This window comes from Carcharhinus amblyrhynchos, chromosome 11, assembly GCF_965287045.1.
Source record: "Carcharhinus amblyrhynchos chromosome 11, sCarAmb.v2.hapA, whole genome shotgun sequence".
Lineage (NCBI taxonomy): Eukaryota > Metazoa > Chordata > Chondrichthyes > Carcharhiniformes > Carcharhinidae > Carcharhinus > Carcharhinus amblyrhynchos.
This window is the reverse complement of record NC_137334.1, coordinates 77,804,288-77,821,111: the sequence shown is the minus strand read 5'-3', so window position 1 is coordinate 77,821,111 and position 16,824 is coordinate 77,804,288. Positions and strand designations below refer to the sequence as shown.

The 16,824-nt window shown below is 43.4% G+C and overlaps 1 protein-coding gene across 6 annotated transcripts in view; it reads right to left on the bottom strand.

Moving 5' to 3' along the window:
* Positions 1-6,223: 6,223 nt before the first annotated feature.
* lypd6 (LY6/PLAUR domain containing 6) overlaps positions 6,224-16,824 on the bottom strand; it is a 208,618-nt gene continuing 198,017 nt past the window's right edge. For 4 of the 6 annotated variants that reach the window (XM_080199396.1, XM_080199395.1, XM_080199397.1 and 1 more), the window contains 2 exons: positions 9,996-10,126; positions 6,224-8,440 (listed from right to left, as the gene is read on the bottom strand). In XM_080199396.1, the coding sequence (XP_080055522.1) occupies positions 8,273-8,440; positions 9,996-10,126 (299 nt within the window). In that variant the 3' untranslated portion in view covers positions 6,224-8,272. Of the gene's footprint in view, positions 8,441-9,987; positions 10,127-16,824 lie in introns of all 6 variants that reach the window. The other 2 variants (XM_080199400.1, XM_080199401.1) reach the window with 2 other exon arrangements.

Here is a 16,824-nt window from a genome sequence, read left to right as displayed (position 1 = left end):
TAACATTCCATTTGCAGGGTACAGTTTGCCTGCAAAATCCTTTAAACATTCTCAGTAATCTCTTCAGCCAAGATAAACACCTGATGCAGGTTACAAAAACAATCAATGAAGATTTGACAGATTTTTCGGTTCAGAGAGGGTATTTCTTTTAAAGATAAAAAAAAATTCTCTCAATGTTAAAGGCTGACATGTTATTAGGTCTGTTACCATCCTGTAACTGAGCGTGATATGGAATGTAGTACTTGTTGTTTAATAATACTAATTGCTCTGTGCTGCTAATTCAGAAAAATAACTCATGCATTTATATATCTCTCATATCAAAACATTTCAACATTTTTCACATAATTAGTTATCTTCTGAAGTGCAGTGAATTCAATAGAATTGTTCAATGGCCCAGATTTTCCTGTCAAAATAATGGCTAATGGCACTCCCTGTGCAGATAAAGCAGCAACTTCAGTCAAGGGACCGATGCGCGATTAATCTCAAATGTGTCCAAAGGTTACTGTCTGAGCTCTGCCTCTCCGCCATCAGCTTTGTGAAAATGGCACCTCGCTGGGTAACTCACCGTTGAGATACAGTGAGTAACATAAAGTTGCTGTATTTACATGGTAGCTGGAACAGCCTCTGCAGAAATTTAAGTGTTGTCCATCCTCAATTCATTCTTACAATGAGGGCTGATTAGCTCAGTTGGCTGGACAGCTAGGTTGAGATGTGAGAGCAATGCCAAAAGTGCAGGTTCAATTCCCATGTTGGCTGAGTTTATTCATGAAGTTCTGCCTTCTCAAACTTGCCCCTTTCTTGAGATGTAGTGATTTTCAGGTCAAATCTTCACCAGTCAGCCTATCTTGGATTATGGCATCTTTACCTTTTTTAATCTTCTAATGTTAATTGCTGCTTATCAACTTCTCTGGCACTGATAATTAACTATTACAAGCACAGATCCCTACAGTGCAGAAGCAGGCCATTTGGCCCATGGAGTCTGCATCGATCACAATCCCACCCAGGTCCTATTTCCGTAACCCCACATACTTACCCTGTTAATCTTCCCCCCAACCCTCGGGTCAATTTAGCATGGCCAATCAATCTAACCCACACATCTTTGGATATCTCATCTCAACGAATCTCATTCCTTCAGGTAGCAATTGTAGTTGGAGATTTTAAAAATGTCAAATATAAAATAAATAGATTTTTTGATTTTTCGTTTCTTTTTTTTCTCTTCATCCAACCTTTGTTCCTTCCCCTCTCTCAGTACCTAATTTGGCATTGAACCCACCTTCTAAATTATACCTCTAAGCAAAGTACACCAAATTCCTTTTGTCTGCTAATTAATGGCATTGTAGCATGCAGCCAGCATCAATCTTGTATGGAGTGACCTCAACAAGGTTCCCAAAACTATAAAAGTTTAGCTAAACTTAAAGCGAGCCTGTGCTTAAAACCAGCCTATATTTCTTAAAGGGGACGGGAAAGATGATGGAATTCATTGCAAAATTCATTTTGATGTGAAGGAAGGCACAACATGAGACAGAGCAGGCTCAAAGATGTTCCAACACTGCACACGGGGACCTTAGTATAGGAGGTGTCCCACCACCACCAGGCATCTGGGAGCTCCATGCGAAATCCAAGGATAAACTCAATGTTTGACTAAGTTCAGTTCATGCATGCAGATCACACCTGAAGTTTTGGTGTGCAGGCTTCTGTAACATTCTCACATAAATGTAATGCTTATGTGGTTTGTGCATCCTTAAGTCACTACAGAAATATGTTGGGGAGGGCAGCACAGTGGTTAGCACTGCTGCCTCACAGTGCCACGGACCCGGGTTCGATTCCCAGCTTGGGTGACTGTCTGTGGAGCCTGCATGTTCTCCCCATGTCTGTGTGGGTTTCCTCTGGATGCTTTGGTTTCCCTCCACAGTCCGAAAGGTATGCTGGTTAGGTGCATTGGGCATGATAAAATTCTCCCACAGTGTACCCAAACAGATGCTGGAACGTGGCGACTAGGGGAGTAACTCAACTGCAGTGTTAACGTAAGCATACTTGTGACAATATATAAACTAGTTACTTCCACGTGACTATAGACATGGCATGTAGGAGCAGTCGAGAAGCTTTGAATAAACTGTTGAAGTTATCACATGTGTCATCATTCCTGCACAACCACACAATTATACAGTAACAAATTTAAAAAGACATTTGCCAGAATTTTGCCATCCCAGTATTATGGGAATCGGAGCAGGTATAGGGGCGAACTATGGAAAGGTCCATTGACCTCGGATGGGATTTTATGATTTTGGGACGAGCAAGGCCGTAAAATCCCACCCATGGTAAGTTAGCAATAAAAAAGTTGCCCTTATATGGTCAGTAACAGTAATGGTGTTTAATCTCTGAGTCATGTGATCTTCCCTCTAGTGTTCTGTATATGTGCATAACGTAAATACACATAGCAATCTGCAATATACGTTACAACCATGTTTATTTACTCCTGCTTAACATGAAGTACAGAGGTGGAATTGTGATGAAGAAACTTAACATTCCAGTTGGCTGACTGTACAAATGATAACATGAGTGAATAGCCATTTCAAAAATGATTGATTTTATCATCACAGGTTGGCACAAGGGGTGCAGGTATCAGCAGATCGTTTGCTGTTTGTACTTTTTAACCAGGAAATGAACCTGCTATTACAATGTAGTCGGAGTGCAGCAATCATTACATCTGTATATTAATTACTGATATCAATACTCAGTGAAAATAATTTGATTCACAGGTTTGGCAAGTACAGCACTTATGTTGTCACAAGTAAGCACAATGCTTTTTTTCCATTGGTCAAACTGTTTGCATTAGCAAAGCAAAGGCAATGTTTACATTGCAAAACGTATGATCGAGCAAATAAATACACCAAAGCAGTATCTGTTCCTTCAAAGCCCTTACCAGGGTTGCCTGTGGAGAGTATTTTGGTTAATTTTAGATTGTTCTTTGACATTCAGAATAATTGCTTCAAAGATCATTCCTAAGTAAGGGGATGTTGATGGCAAAAGTTTAAAGGCCCCCATAGCAACTGGCAACTTAATTAGAAAACAGAGGCCACAGCAACTAGCTGTCCGAAACAGTATTTTGACTCATTAGTTGCTAAATATCTTTTGTTGAAGGCTTTGAATGGATTCTGACAGCCTGAATTGATTCCAACTCAACTAAATAGAATCTGAGCAACCAAGTTCCTCTTCAATCCTTCAGTAATTGCGAGAGGGTCAGTGCAGCTCTTTGTCAAGTGACCTCATTCAGAATGTCCCTTTACCTCACATAGCAAATGACAGTGGCTTCCAAGTAATTTGGTAATGAATCATTCTAGCAGCAGCCTTGGACTTGAGTAGATTAGGAACGCAGGTCCCGAACCTATTTTCAGGGTTTTCCCCAGATGCTCTGAATTCCTCTCACAGTCCAAAGATGTGCAGGCTGAGTGGATTGGTCATGCTAAATTGTCCCATTTTTTTCCCTAAGATGTGTAGGTTAGGGGGATTAGTGAGGCAAATGCATGGGGTTACAGGGATAGGAAGTAGGGATGGGCCTGGCGAAGATGCTCTGTCAGAGAGTCGGTGCAGACTTAATGGGCCGAATGGCCTCCTTCTGCACGGTAGGGGTTCTATGATTCTATTCTGAAAGGAGGCAAATGTATAAAAATCAAAAGATATGAATTAGTCTGGTTTGAATTTGTAATATTTTTGTCCCTTATCCAGTGACGGAAGGGTACTGAGATTACTGACATGCATCAATTATAGTTCTATTTCCTAACTCCAGCCATTGCACTGAAAGAGAGAGAATCATTTTGAGAAGGTCATCACAAAATAGATTTGGATGGAGAACATCCATTTTGAACCTTTATAAAAGGCTCCAGAATAACAGCCCTATTTTCAAGTAGATATCGTTCAGTGCCCACTTAAACAGGCAACTAGCACTTGACTTCGCATCTCATGCAGGAGTCAAAACCTGTGTAGCGATGCAGCACAGTCTCAGATTTGCTTTACAAAGTGCTGCTCTATGCTCAAAATGGTACGGAATCTCTAATCTTCTGTGTGCGGAACCAGGATGAATTTAATTGTGAGATGTGGTGGTAATCCCACACGACTAGTGGTTGAAAATAGTTTCAAAAGGAGCTGCTTTTTTTTGTGCGTAAGGAAAAGGTGTAATTGTTGAAACCAAACTGGGGTTTCAGCCATCCCATAATTTTGGGCCCATTTTGAAACACATGAACTAACCTTCACAGCCTGTCACTTAAAATATCTGAGGAGGATTCTCATGTTCTATTATGGGTTTCTATCACCATTTTTTTCTTTTTTTTTGTTGCCCTCCCTCTACTATTTTGGTTGGCTGGCGTGAGAATACTTCCAAATGCCAAGGATTTAATGGAATAAAATAAAGCAGAAAGCAAAAGGATCTCAACAATAAAGCAGAGTTTCTGACAAACTAGAATGACAATGGTGTTATAAAGTTCATCCATGATATCATAACCAACTTGCCAAATATTTCTTCTATTAACAATAACTATTTGTATTTATGTAGTACCCTTAAAGTAGTAAAATACAATACTTCAAAGGAGCGTTAACCAACAAAATTTTACACATCTTGAGTGTTTACACCTTCTTCTGTTGTTATTTCCAGCATTTTGCATGGCATACATCTTTCTTTCTCCCTTTTCTTTATGATCTTGCATTGTCCCATTCTCCCCCAATCATGCCATTGCCCCCTTCACAGATTTGACTTCTACTGGTACATTAGCACAGTACAGAGGGAGGGAGTGCTGCACTGTCAGAAGTATGTTTCAAATAAGGCTGCCTACTTAAGTGAATGTTAAAAAAAAGGCACTGTTTAAAGAGCTATGGACTTCTATAGATCTTCTGACCAATATTTATTACTTAACCAACATCTTAAAAAAACATTGTATAGCCACTACTGTTTGAGGGTTTTCTGTGTGCAAATTAGCTGTTGTGTTTCCTACAAACCAATAGTGACTATACACCAAAAAGAATGCTTTCATTGGCTACATAGCATTTTGAAAATCATGCAATAGTAGAATCTCTACAGTGCAGAAGGAGGTCATTCAGTCCAGTGAGCCTTCACTGACAACAATCCCACCCAGACCTTATCCCCCGTAACGTGACATATTTACCCTACTGGTCCCCTTGACACTAAGGGGCAATTTAACATGTCCAATCCACCTAACCTGCATATCTTTGAGCTGTGGAAGGAAACCCACGCAGACATGGGGAGAACATGCAAACTCCACACAGTCAGCAAGGGTTGGAATTGAACCCGGGTCCCTCGTGCTGTAAAGCAGCAGTGATGCCACCATGGCACCCTTTATTAAATGTGTGATATAAATGGAAGTTCCCTATGATTGATTTATAATGTCATTTATTACCTAACAAGCTGTGATTGGTAAAAGCAATAAAAAAAGGCTTCTCCAGATTTTCAATGTTTGGTACTCGCAAAATCATTTCTTGAGTTGTTGCCCCCCCCCCCCCCCCCCAAAGAAATAATGAATAATGCACTAGGACAAAGAATTAGCAACCTTGTGTCAACAGATTACAGTGTTAGCATAGCCTAGTAGGGATTTATGAGGACAGACTGAGCAGGTTGGGCCTATACTCATTGAAGTATAGAACACTGAGGTAATCTTATTGAAGTAAAGATTCTGAGGGGGCTTGACAAGCTGGATCCTGAAAGGATGCTTCCTTTTATAAGGGGACGTTGAACTTGCAGGGAAGTTTCAAAATAGGGGATTCCCCATTTAACATGGAAATGAGAGGGATTTCTTCTTTCAGAGGGTCATTCTCATCATTGGAATTCACTACCCCAGAGAACAGTGGAGACTGGCTCATTGAATGCACTCAAGACTGATATAGACAGGTTTTTAATCTGTAGGGAGACAAAGATTATGGTGGGCAGGCAAAAAAGTGGAATTAAAGCCACAATCCAAACAGCCATGATCTTATTGAATAGTAGCGCAGGCTCAAGGGGCTGAATGGTCTACTTCTGCTCCTATTTTATTTCTTCTTATGGTGGCTGAGGCATATAACCAATCAGTGAGTTTGCCATCTTTTAAGTGGAAGATAATGTTTTCCAATAGCAAGAAGGCTACAGCATAGAATAGGCGGCACAGTGGTTAGCACTGCTGTTTCATAGCTCCAGGGATCTGGGTTCGAATCCCGACTCAGGTCACTGTCTGTGTGGAGTTTGCACATTCTCCCCATGTCTGAATGGGTTTCCTCCCATAGTTCAAAGATCTGTGGGTTAGGTTGATTGGCCATGCTAAATTGCCCTTTAGTGTCCTGGGATGCATAGATTAAAGGGATTAGTGGGTAAATATGTAGGGATATGGGGATAGGGCTTGGGGTGGGACTGTGGTTGATGCAGACTAGATGGGCTGAATGGCCTCTTCCTGCATTGTAGGATTCTATGAGTCTAAGAAGTTCAATTTGTAGGAAACATTTGCAATTAGACCAAAAAAAAATCTAAGTTAGCTGATAGTGAAAACTTATCTCATAATGTCAGTGGATCTGAAACTCCTGGCCTGAAACGTTTCAAAATGTTTGATCACTTGTGTCAGATGTTTAATCTTAAATGAGTATCAAATCTCTGTTCTGTCAGAGATAAATGGAACCAGCCAAAGAAGATCAGTTATTCCCTCCCACCCACTTGCAACACTCTGACAGGAGGAGTGATAGGTACCACAGTCTATCTCTCTGGTTGCTTTGGGTGGTGGCAGAATCCCCTCAATTAGGAGTGCACTGGAGCAACTTTTTTTTTGGATGCAATCCACACTGAACGCTTTGATTAACTCCACACAACTGCACATCATTTTGCATCCAACTGTATCTCAGCCCTTGTGTAAAAAACGTTATGCAGACTGTTCTGAATGAGTCAAATAGCTGCAGGTGTGGCAATCTTAATTCGACAGGGCAGGTTTTTCTGCTCTTGTACCAGGATGTAGAGAAAAATTAGCCAGGCCTCTTATGGTCTTGTACTTTTCAACACTTAGTTTTTCTCTAGATGTTGTTTGACCCGACATGCTGGCCAAGGAACCAGTAAATGTACCCCACTATCCTTACTTTGATGCCCTCGATTATCTCCTGTTTAGTGAAGAACAGCACCTCTGACAGTGCAGCACACCCTGAGTATCAGCTTGAAGTAAACCTAGTTTCCATGACAATTCACTCTTTCACCTCTAATCCGGCGAGGGCAACTGCCCAACAAATCACAGATTCACTTGCAAGGATTTCCAAAGTCAGGATTACATCCTCAGCTTCCAGGGATCTCTTGTTTTTGATTAGTCACTATAACGCTGCAAAGGTTCAAGGTGAGAGGGGGAAAGTTGAGGGGAGACACACAGGGAAGGTTTTTCACATAAAGGGTGGTGGGTGCCTGGAATGCACTGCAGTGGAGGGGGTGGAAACAGGCATGTCAGCAACATTCATGGTGTATCTTGATAGACACATGAACAGTAGGCAAGCAAAAGGTCAGAAACTGTGTTTTGGGCAATAAGTAGTGGAGCTAAATAAGGATTAGGAATCGGCGCAGCCTTGGTGGGCCAAAGGGCCTGTTTTTATGATGTATTGTTATTAGCATCCCACCTCTTTCTTGTAAGATTGAAAGTAGTTACGGGAACTGGGCAGGGGCAGCAGGGAGGAGGCAAGTACCAGGATCCTTCTTATGGTGCAAGAAGTCCCCATTGTGTGAAAAATAGTGAGCAAGACAGGGAGGAAAGAAAACCCTTACACAAGAGCTTCAGAGTTCAAAGGTGAATGCTGTTGTTGGTTTTATGGTTGAAAATAGACTTTTGTGTGGTTCTTATTCATTGTATCTACATTGTTTGTTGGAGCTTCGGAAAGAACATTTGTAAATAATCATTTTCTTTCCCCCTTTCTTTGGCAGGTTGCCTAACTTCAGAATACTGATTCTATGCGAATATGTTGGTTATATTCAGCAATACTATTGGTGTTGAATATTCATTTCTTGAGCATATTAAGAGATAAACAACTTATAAATATTGTTTTCTGGCTTCAGATTTTCATAATCTTGCACCCCTTCAAGATCTCTTCCTAATCTTAAAACTGCATACATTTACAACAGAAAAAACAGTTTGATTCATATTTACTGTGAAGAAAATTAGAACTTTATAACCCTTCTTTACAGCATATAAGATATTTCACTGTATAAACGTATCATACAAAAATAAATACTATGTTAGACAATGCTGTACATGAAAGCATAAGATAGCACCAGCTATACAACAAGTAAGAACAGAAGACTGAAGCATGTCAACGTCACTGCGGAGTGAGACCATTGTCGAGATGTTTGATTTATCGGAGAGAGTGTTGCGAACACTGCTTGGGAGGTGTTTCTGGGTAATGGGAGGTTACAGATTGTCCCTTCACAACATGAGGTGCAGACCTGAAAAAGATGACATTGAATATTAGATTTTTTTTTTGTGAGGGTGTTTCTTTGCTTATGTTCTGTGACCCCTCCATACCGTTAATTAAACAAGTATTCAGCACACAGTAGCAGCTTGTGCAGAGGAAAAATGGCTTGTTTTGACATAGCACTCTTCAAACCCCGAGGACACCTCAATAGGTGATTAAGCTCCTCCTGACTTCTGCACTTGGGAAACTCCCAAAGATGTGCTGTTAGGCTGATTGGCAGGAATAAATTGTCCCTAAATCAGATTCCCTCAATCTGGATGGCCATAAAACATTAGACAGGGGTCGTGGGTGGAGAGGGGGACTGGTGGTGTTGAGATGGCAGCGCTGGCTCGTTGGGCCGAAGGGCCTATTTCCCAGGCTGATTTGTTCTTTGTTCCAGAAAGAGCAAAGGCCCTGCAGAGTCTAATTCCCGAGCGGTTTTGACAATTATCGAGTTTTTTTTGCACTCTAACAGGTTTTACGGAGCTAGTCGCCATCCCACACCAGCCAAAACCAAACAAACTAGTTCAGCTAAATTTTAATCACCGCTATCCCCTGGAGAGGTAAGTGGCGGGGTGGGGGGGGGAGCGTATTGTTAAAATATTTGTAACAATCCATTCGCCCAATCCTTGCTGGTGGGCACCATTTTTACAAGCATGGCCTGCTGTGCTGTCGAGGTCCTGGCACCAGGCACAAAGAAGCAGCAGGCCCAGGATGGGGCTGAAAGGTAAGAACAGTTGTTATGTGAAAGGTTTCTGCAAGGGTTAGGAGAAGTGGGAGGGCTTGTCTCAGCCCCACAAGATAACCTGCGACCCCGCATTTTCCTTTGCCTCTGGTGGCACAGTGGTTAACACAGCTGCCTCACAGCGCCAGGGATCAATTCCGGCCTTGGGTGACTGCCTGTGTGAAGTTTGCATGTTCCCCTCGTGTCTATGTGGGATTCCTCCAGGTGCCCTGGTTTCTTCCCACATTCCAAAGATGTAAAGGTTCGGTGAATTGGCCATACCAAATTGCCCCTTAGTGTCCCAAGATGTGTAGGTTGGGGAGGGGGGTGGTTAGAGGGATAAATATGTAGAGTTATGGGAAAGGGCCTGGGTGGGATCCTCTATCTGAGAGTTGGTGCAGACTTGATGGGCTGAACATCTTCCTTCTGCAGTGTAGGGATTCTATTATATTATGATTCTCCAGTCGAAAATGCTTACCAACCCGCTACCCTCCCCCCTCCACACTCAACCTTCTCCCCTGCTTAATAACTTGACAGCTGAGGACTGTTCCCACACGTTCCTGGTGATGGGTTCCTGGTGCATTCGCCTGACTCTCCCCCTCCTTTGCCTCCCAATCCCCAATAAATTGTCCCCCGGTTTGGGAAGGAACAATATTCAAATGAAGTCCAGGAGTTAAAATGGCCTGGGACTTAAATTAGTGAGTTGGGGTGAGGCTCACCACTCAGCTCCAGTTAAGCCGCAGGCTAAACAGTTATTGAGGCGAATACATTGAACTTGTAGAATATTTTCGTTAAAGAGGAATGTGGAACAGCACCTATTCACCTTGTTTCCTTCATTATCAGGTTCCGTGCACCCAACAGATAAACACTCCTTCAGGGAGACACATCGCTTTGTGACTAATGAACTGTCACCCTTTGCATTCATTTTATGCCTTGTGTAACAATACTGTGTTCCTAGAAAGAGAGCAAGAACATTTCAATTATGGGAAAATCCAAAAACTATAATCAAATTTGGGATGCTGCTTCAGAGCTTTATGAAGAGAAAAATACTTCAGAGGACTGGTTATCAAAGGTATAAAGGGACATGGGGCTAAGATGATTAACATACAGAGCTGAGACTTCACTTCATATCATCATCTCACTCATGCTCAAAGGCAAAGATTAGAGTAAATTGATCAGTTTTGAGTGTCTAATTGTGGGTTAAAGGCCACTACAGGCAGCAAACTGGGATCAGATCTACCCACTACGTCAGCGGTATAACTAAGCATTGCCTGGTAAAGAAAGGCAAAGGTTCAGTCAGTCCACCTTCTACCATCCTAGTAAATAATGGAGTTGTTGACTCACCATAGCAATGAATCCGGACATTTCTGCTCCTGTCCAGACCTCACCTTCAGAGTGAAATGTAGGTCAAAACCGTGAACTTTGTGGGGAACATTCAGCTCGGTGGCACAGTAGCTAGCACTGCTGCCTCGCTGTGTCAGGGACCTGGGTTCAATTCCTGTCTTGGGGCACTGTCTGTGGAGTTTGCACATTCTCCCTGTGTCTGCATGGGTTTTCTCCAGGTGCTTTATTTCCTCCCACACTCCAAAGATGTGTGAATCAGGTGAATTGGCCATGCTAAATTGATTCTCACTACGGGATTTTATGGCCTCGCTCCTCCTGAAACCATAAAATCCCACCCAAGGTCAACGGACCTTTCCACGTTCACCCCTCGTCCACTCCAATTCCTGTGGCGGGCAGGCCAGTAAAATTTCAGCCTTAGTGTCAGAGGATTAGCAAGGTAAATAAATGGGGTTACAAAGTTAGGACCTGGGTGGGCTTGTTGTTGGTGCAGGCTTGATGGGCTGAATGGCCTCCTTTTGCATTATAGGAATTCTATGATTTTCTCAAAACTGACCAATTAGTGGCCAGTGGACAGGCGCGCAGACCAATTAAGGATGGTGGGCAGGCACTCAAAGATGGAGGGTTAACAAGAGACCACGTAACACTAAATAGATCATAGAAGCCCTATAGTGCAGAAGGAGGCCATTTGGCCCATCGAGTCTGCACCGAACACAATCCCACCCAGGCCTTATCCCCATAACTCTATGTATTTACCCTGTTAATCCCCCGATACTAAGGAACAATTTAGTATTGCCAATCCACCTAATATGCACATGTTTAGACTGTGGGAGGAAACCAGAGCACCTGAAGGAAACCCACGCAGAAATAGGGAGAACGTGCAGACTCCATACAGACAGTGACCCAAGCTGGGAATCGAACCCGGGTCCCTCTAGCTGTGAGGCAGCAGTACTAACCACTGTACCACCATGCCGCTCACAATACTAGCACTGGAGGAGCAGTGGCTTGCTGTTCAGGAAAGTGGGCTTCTTCAGCAACCAGACTCCTACATGGAGGGGACGCTCCTGGAATTGACAGTAGCCTATTGTGACAACTGTAGCCAGACAGGCAAAGAGGGTGTCAAAGCTTGTCAGGAGTATTAGACATGGTGGGTAAAGGCCCTTGCGTGACCATTAAGTGGCCACTTAAGGTTATTAATAGGGGCACGGGGGTGTTCTCAATTGATGCCCTGTCCGACTCACCATAAAACTGAACCTAGGTCAGGGTGGGCGGAATCCTGGAGGTAATCCCATTCATGCTATTTTATGTTCAACCCCCGGCCTCAGGGAGAAAGTGTATAATATTCTGACCATATCATTTTCACTCATTCTACTGGAATTCCACATTTCAATTTGTGACCCCCACAGACTATTATAAGCATGGGATGTTTTGGCTAGTTATTTATATTCATCATCTTGATATAAAACTATGAGATTAGAAGGAAAAAACTTGACCAATTAAAAAGTAAACAAATGGAATGCCATGAACCCAGTGGATTCATTGTGATATAATGCGTTCTGGAATGTATGTCACAGATCGGGCTGTTAAGCTGCAATCTACTGGAGTGAATTACTGTTTTTCATTTCCCTGCAGTGAATGATCACATTCTTGGCCAGTCAAATGAACAGTCGCATTCCTCTCCTGAAGGATGTGCCAAGCCTGGTAGGTGACATCAGGTGTGAATGCGTCTATATTGTTGGGAGGGAGTTCTGGCACATTGTCAATACACTTGCATATAGGAAATGGAGGAATCTGCTAGTCACTACAAGAGGCATTGGTTTACATCGGGGAGGTAAACAGAGGTTTAGTAACTGAGAATGAGCGAAGTAATCATTGTACACATACAATACTTCACTTGCTTACACAATATCTTACCAAAGTCTCTCCTCTTGTCCCAGGTCATAGAACCCCTACAGTGCAGAAGGAGGCCATTCGGCCCACTGAGACAGTGCCAATAACAATCTCACCCAGGCCCCATCTCTGCAACCCCACATATTTACCCCACTAATTCCTCTAACCCATGCATTCTGGGACACTAAGGGGCAATTTAGTATGGCCAATCTTCCTAACCTGCACATCTTTGGACTGTGGGAAGAAACCAGAGCACCCGAAGGAAACCCACGCAGACACAGGGAGAATGTGCAAACTCCACACAGATAGTGACCCAAGCCAGGAATCAAACCCAGGTCTCTGGCACTGTGAGGCAGCAGTGCTAACCACTGCCACTGTGCCGGGATGTTCTGGATTTAATCCCTGCCAGACCATTTTTGGGTCAGGAAGCTGATTTGCCAATGGCCGGTCTTAGCCTTGAACTGTAACTTAGCCATGGCGTTGGCATCCTGTCTCCCAGTTGCCTGAAATATTAGGGTGGGCAACCAGATGAAACACCCATTCTATTGAAGGATGAATTTCTAATTTAAGAGCAATGGTGTGGGTTCCAAGGATTCATCTGCGCCTGGATTTTTAAGGCTACAGCACAGGAAAGGGGAATGTAGAATGGTGAAGGGTTAGTTATAACCATGTGATGTGCTAATAAGGTACAGTGGGCAGAATTTTACTGGTACGTCTGCCCAAGGTTCGTAGGATCCTGTCCAAGGCCAACCGGAAATGGGGTGGGCGTGCCAGTAAAATTCCACCCAATATATCTGACCACAGGAAGTCTTTTGATTTTTCTCTTTCTTGTCGCCCTCAAGACAAAAGTAAGCCACTCCAAGATGTTTCGCAATTGGAGCACTGTGTTCAGTTTTGGTCACATTCTTTGAGGAAGGATGTGATGGCACTGGAGATGGTTCAGAAGAGGTTTACTAGATTGGTTCCAGGTTTGAAAGGGCTGTCGTATGAGGAGCAGTTGATTAGCTTGGGTTTGTACTCACTGGAGTACAGAAAAATGAGGAGGGGTTTTGATTGAGAAATGTAAAATACTCAACAGGATTGATAGAGTAAATGTTAACCAAACGTACCCCTTTCAGAACAGTCTCGGACAAGAGGTCATAGTTGTAGAGTAAGAGGGAGGAGGTTCAAGACAGAGATAAGGAGAAGCTACTTCTCGTAGAGGGTTGTGAATCTGAGGAACTCACTGCCCAGATGCAGTGGATGCAGAATCAATGGATTCAAGAAAGAGATAGATAAATATTTGATCAAAAGTGGGATAAAGGGCTATGGGGAAAAGGTAGGAAAGTGGAGTTAGGATGAGATGGAGGTCAGCCATGATCAAATAGAATGGCGGAGTGGGCTTGAAGGGCTGACTTGCCTATTCAAGCTCCTAATTCCTGTGTTCAATAAATTTTGTGTTTGGGCTTCCTTATCTCATCAGATCCTCAAAGTGTTCTGTGTTAGCACAATGACTCCAAGAATATGTATGGACAGTATGTATGGACAGTCACCAACTCTGGATCCTCAGACCGCATTTCCTCACCTGGTGCCGGCTGACTGTAATATTATATGATTGCAATGAGCGAAAAACATGTATGGAAAAGCTTTTGCCATTACTGGAAAGCTTCAATCGAATTGCAGGTCTCAATCAAGCAGAATTGGCATCAAAGATTTACAGATATCGCACCACACTGGGCTGCAAAGCCAAATAGTGAGTAGGTCAGTACGCTGCTACATGCAATGAGTGACTCTGCAGGTGATATCCTCATTAGGAAGGAAGATCACAAACCAATAATGTCACTCGGTAGCATTCAATAGCGGCACAGTGGCAAGAACTGTTGCCTCACAGTGCCAAGAACTCAGGTTCAATTCCAGCCTTGGGTGACTGTGTGGAGTTTTTACGTTCGCCCTGTTACTGGCTGGGTTTTCTCCAGTTTCCTCCCACAGTGCAAAGTTGTGCAGATCAAGTGGTTTGGCCATGCTAAATTGTCCAAAGATGTGTAGGTTAGGTGGATTGGCCATGATAAACACATGGTATTACCGGGATAGGGTGAAGAGGAAGGGCCTGAGTGTATGCTCTTTTGGAGAATTGGTGCAGACTTGATGGGCTGAATGGCCTCTTTCTGCACTGAAGAGATTCTAAAAGCTAAGGAAGTGACGAAAATGCCTTTCTTAACACAACGAATCAAAATTAGGATGATGAAGTTGGGTGCAAAGACGGAAAGGAGCAGACCACAACAGCGACAAGACCCGAAGATGCCTTATTGAAGAGGTAGAAACGTATCCGACAACAACCACAACTCTACCAGCAACAAGCCAGCAATTAAATGAAATCCAAGATGCTCAGAAATCTGGTGAAAAACATGCTCAAACAGGGTCCTGTTCATGGGACCAGAAGGCTGGAATACAAAGGCAAAAGGCATTAGGGGAGGCAAATGGAATGCTGGCTTTTATTTAAAGGGGGTTGGAGCATAAAAGAGGTGTTGTTGCAAATGTACAAGGCACTACCGAGGCCACATTTAAAATACAGTTTTGAGGCCCTTATTTAAGGAAAGGTACATTATCATTGGAGGCAGCACAGAGGAGGTTTACTAGGATGATCCCAGGTACAGAGGGGCTGCCGCTGTATGAGGAAAGATTAAACAGGTTGGGTCTGTCCTCTTTGGAGTTAAGAACAAGAGGTGATATAAGCGAAACTGCTGATGAAATTGCTGATGACACCAAGATTGGGGGAAAGGCAAATTGTGCGGAGGGTGTGGAGAGTCTGCAGAAGGATCTAGATAGGCTGGGCGAATGGGCCAGGAAATGGCAAATGGAATTTAATGTTGGCAAGTGTGAGGTGGTCCACTTTGGTAGGAAGAATGGTAGGAACGACTATTACTTACGTGGCGAAAAACTGCAGCAGGCGACGGTGCAGAGGGACCTCGGGGTCCTTGTGCATGAGTCGCAAAAACCCAGCCTGCAGGTGCAGCAGGTGGTCAGGAAGGCGAATGGGATGCTGGCCTTCATAGCGAGGGGGATTGAATATAAAAGTAGGGAGGTCTTGCTGCAGCTGTATAGGGCATTGGTGAGGCCGCAGCTGGAGTACTGTGTGCAGTTTTGGGCGCCGCACCTGCGCAAGGATATTTTGGCCTTGGAGGGAGTGCAGAGGAGGTTTACTAGGCTGATACCGGAGTTGAGGGGGTTGAGCTATGAGGAGAGGCTGAATAAACTAGGCTTGTACTCGTTAGAGTTTAGAAGAATGAGGGGAGATCTCATTGAGACGTATAAGATGATGAATGGGATGGATAGGATAGAGGTGGAGAGACTCTTCCCGCTCAGAAAGGACAGTAGGACTAGGGGGCACAGCCTCAAGATAAAGGGGGGGCAGTTCAGAACGGAGTTGAGGAGGAACTTCTTCACTCAAAGGGTGGTGAATCTCTGGAATTCTCTGCCCGTTGAAGTGGTGGAGGCTGCCTCACTAAATATTTTTAAGAAGCGGGTTGATGGGTTTTTGATAAGAGAGGGGATTAAGGGTTATGGGGAGAGGGCGGGAAAGTGGAACTGAGCCACGACAGATCAGCCATGATCTTATTGAATGGCGGGGCAGGCTCGAAGGGCCAGATGGCCTACTCCTGCTCCTATTTCTTATGTTCTTATGAAACATTTAGGATTCTTAGGGGGTTAGACAGTGCAAGTATTGGAAGAATGTTTCCATTCATGGGAGAGTGTAGGACCAGAGAGCAAAGCCTCAGAATAAGGAGGTGACTATTTAAGATGGATTTGAGGAAGAATTTTTTTCTCTCAAATAGTGGTGAATCTTTGGAATTCTTTACCCCAGGAAAATTTGGAGCTGATCCTTGAACATTTACAAGATCGAGATAGGTTTTTAAATCAGTGGGGAGGCAATAGTCTAGTGGTATTTTCGCTAGACTATTAATCCAGAAACACAGCTAATATTCTGGGGACCCAGGTTCAAATCCCACATTGCAGCTGATGAAATCTGAATCCAATAAAAACTATGTGGAATTAAGAATCTATTGACAACCATGAAATCATTGTCAATCGTCAGAAAAACCCATCTGGTTCACTAATGTCCTTTAGAGAAGGAAATCCACCGTCCTTACCTGGTCTGGTCTAAATGTGACTCCAGACCCACAACAATCCTGAGGGCATCTAGGGATGGGCAGTGAATGCTGGCCAGCCAGCAATGCCCATGTCCCATGAATGAATAAAAGAAATATCAGTAAGGGAATTAAGGGTTACAGAGATAAAGCAGGAAAGCGGACTTAGTGAGTGTTAGTTCAGCCCTGATCTTACTAAATGGTGGAGCAGTCTCAATGGGCTGAATGGCCTACTTCAGTTCCTATCTCGTATAGTCTTGCAATCTAATCCAACAAATCCAAAGAGGTTCCCTGCTA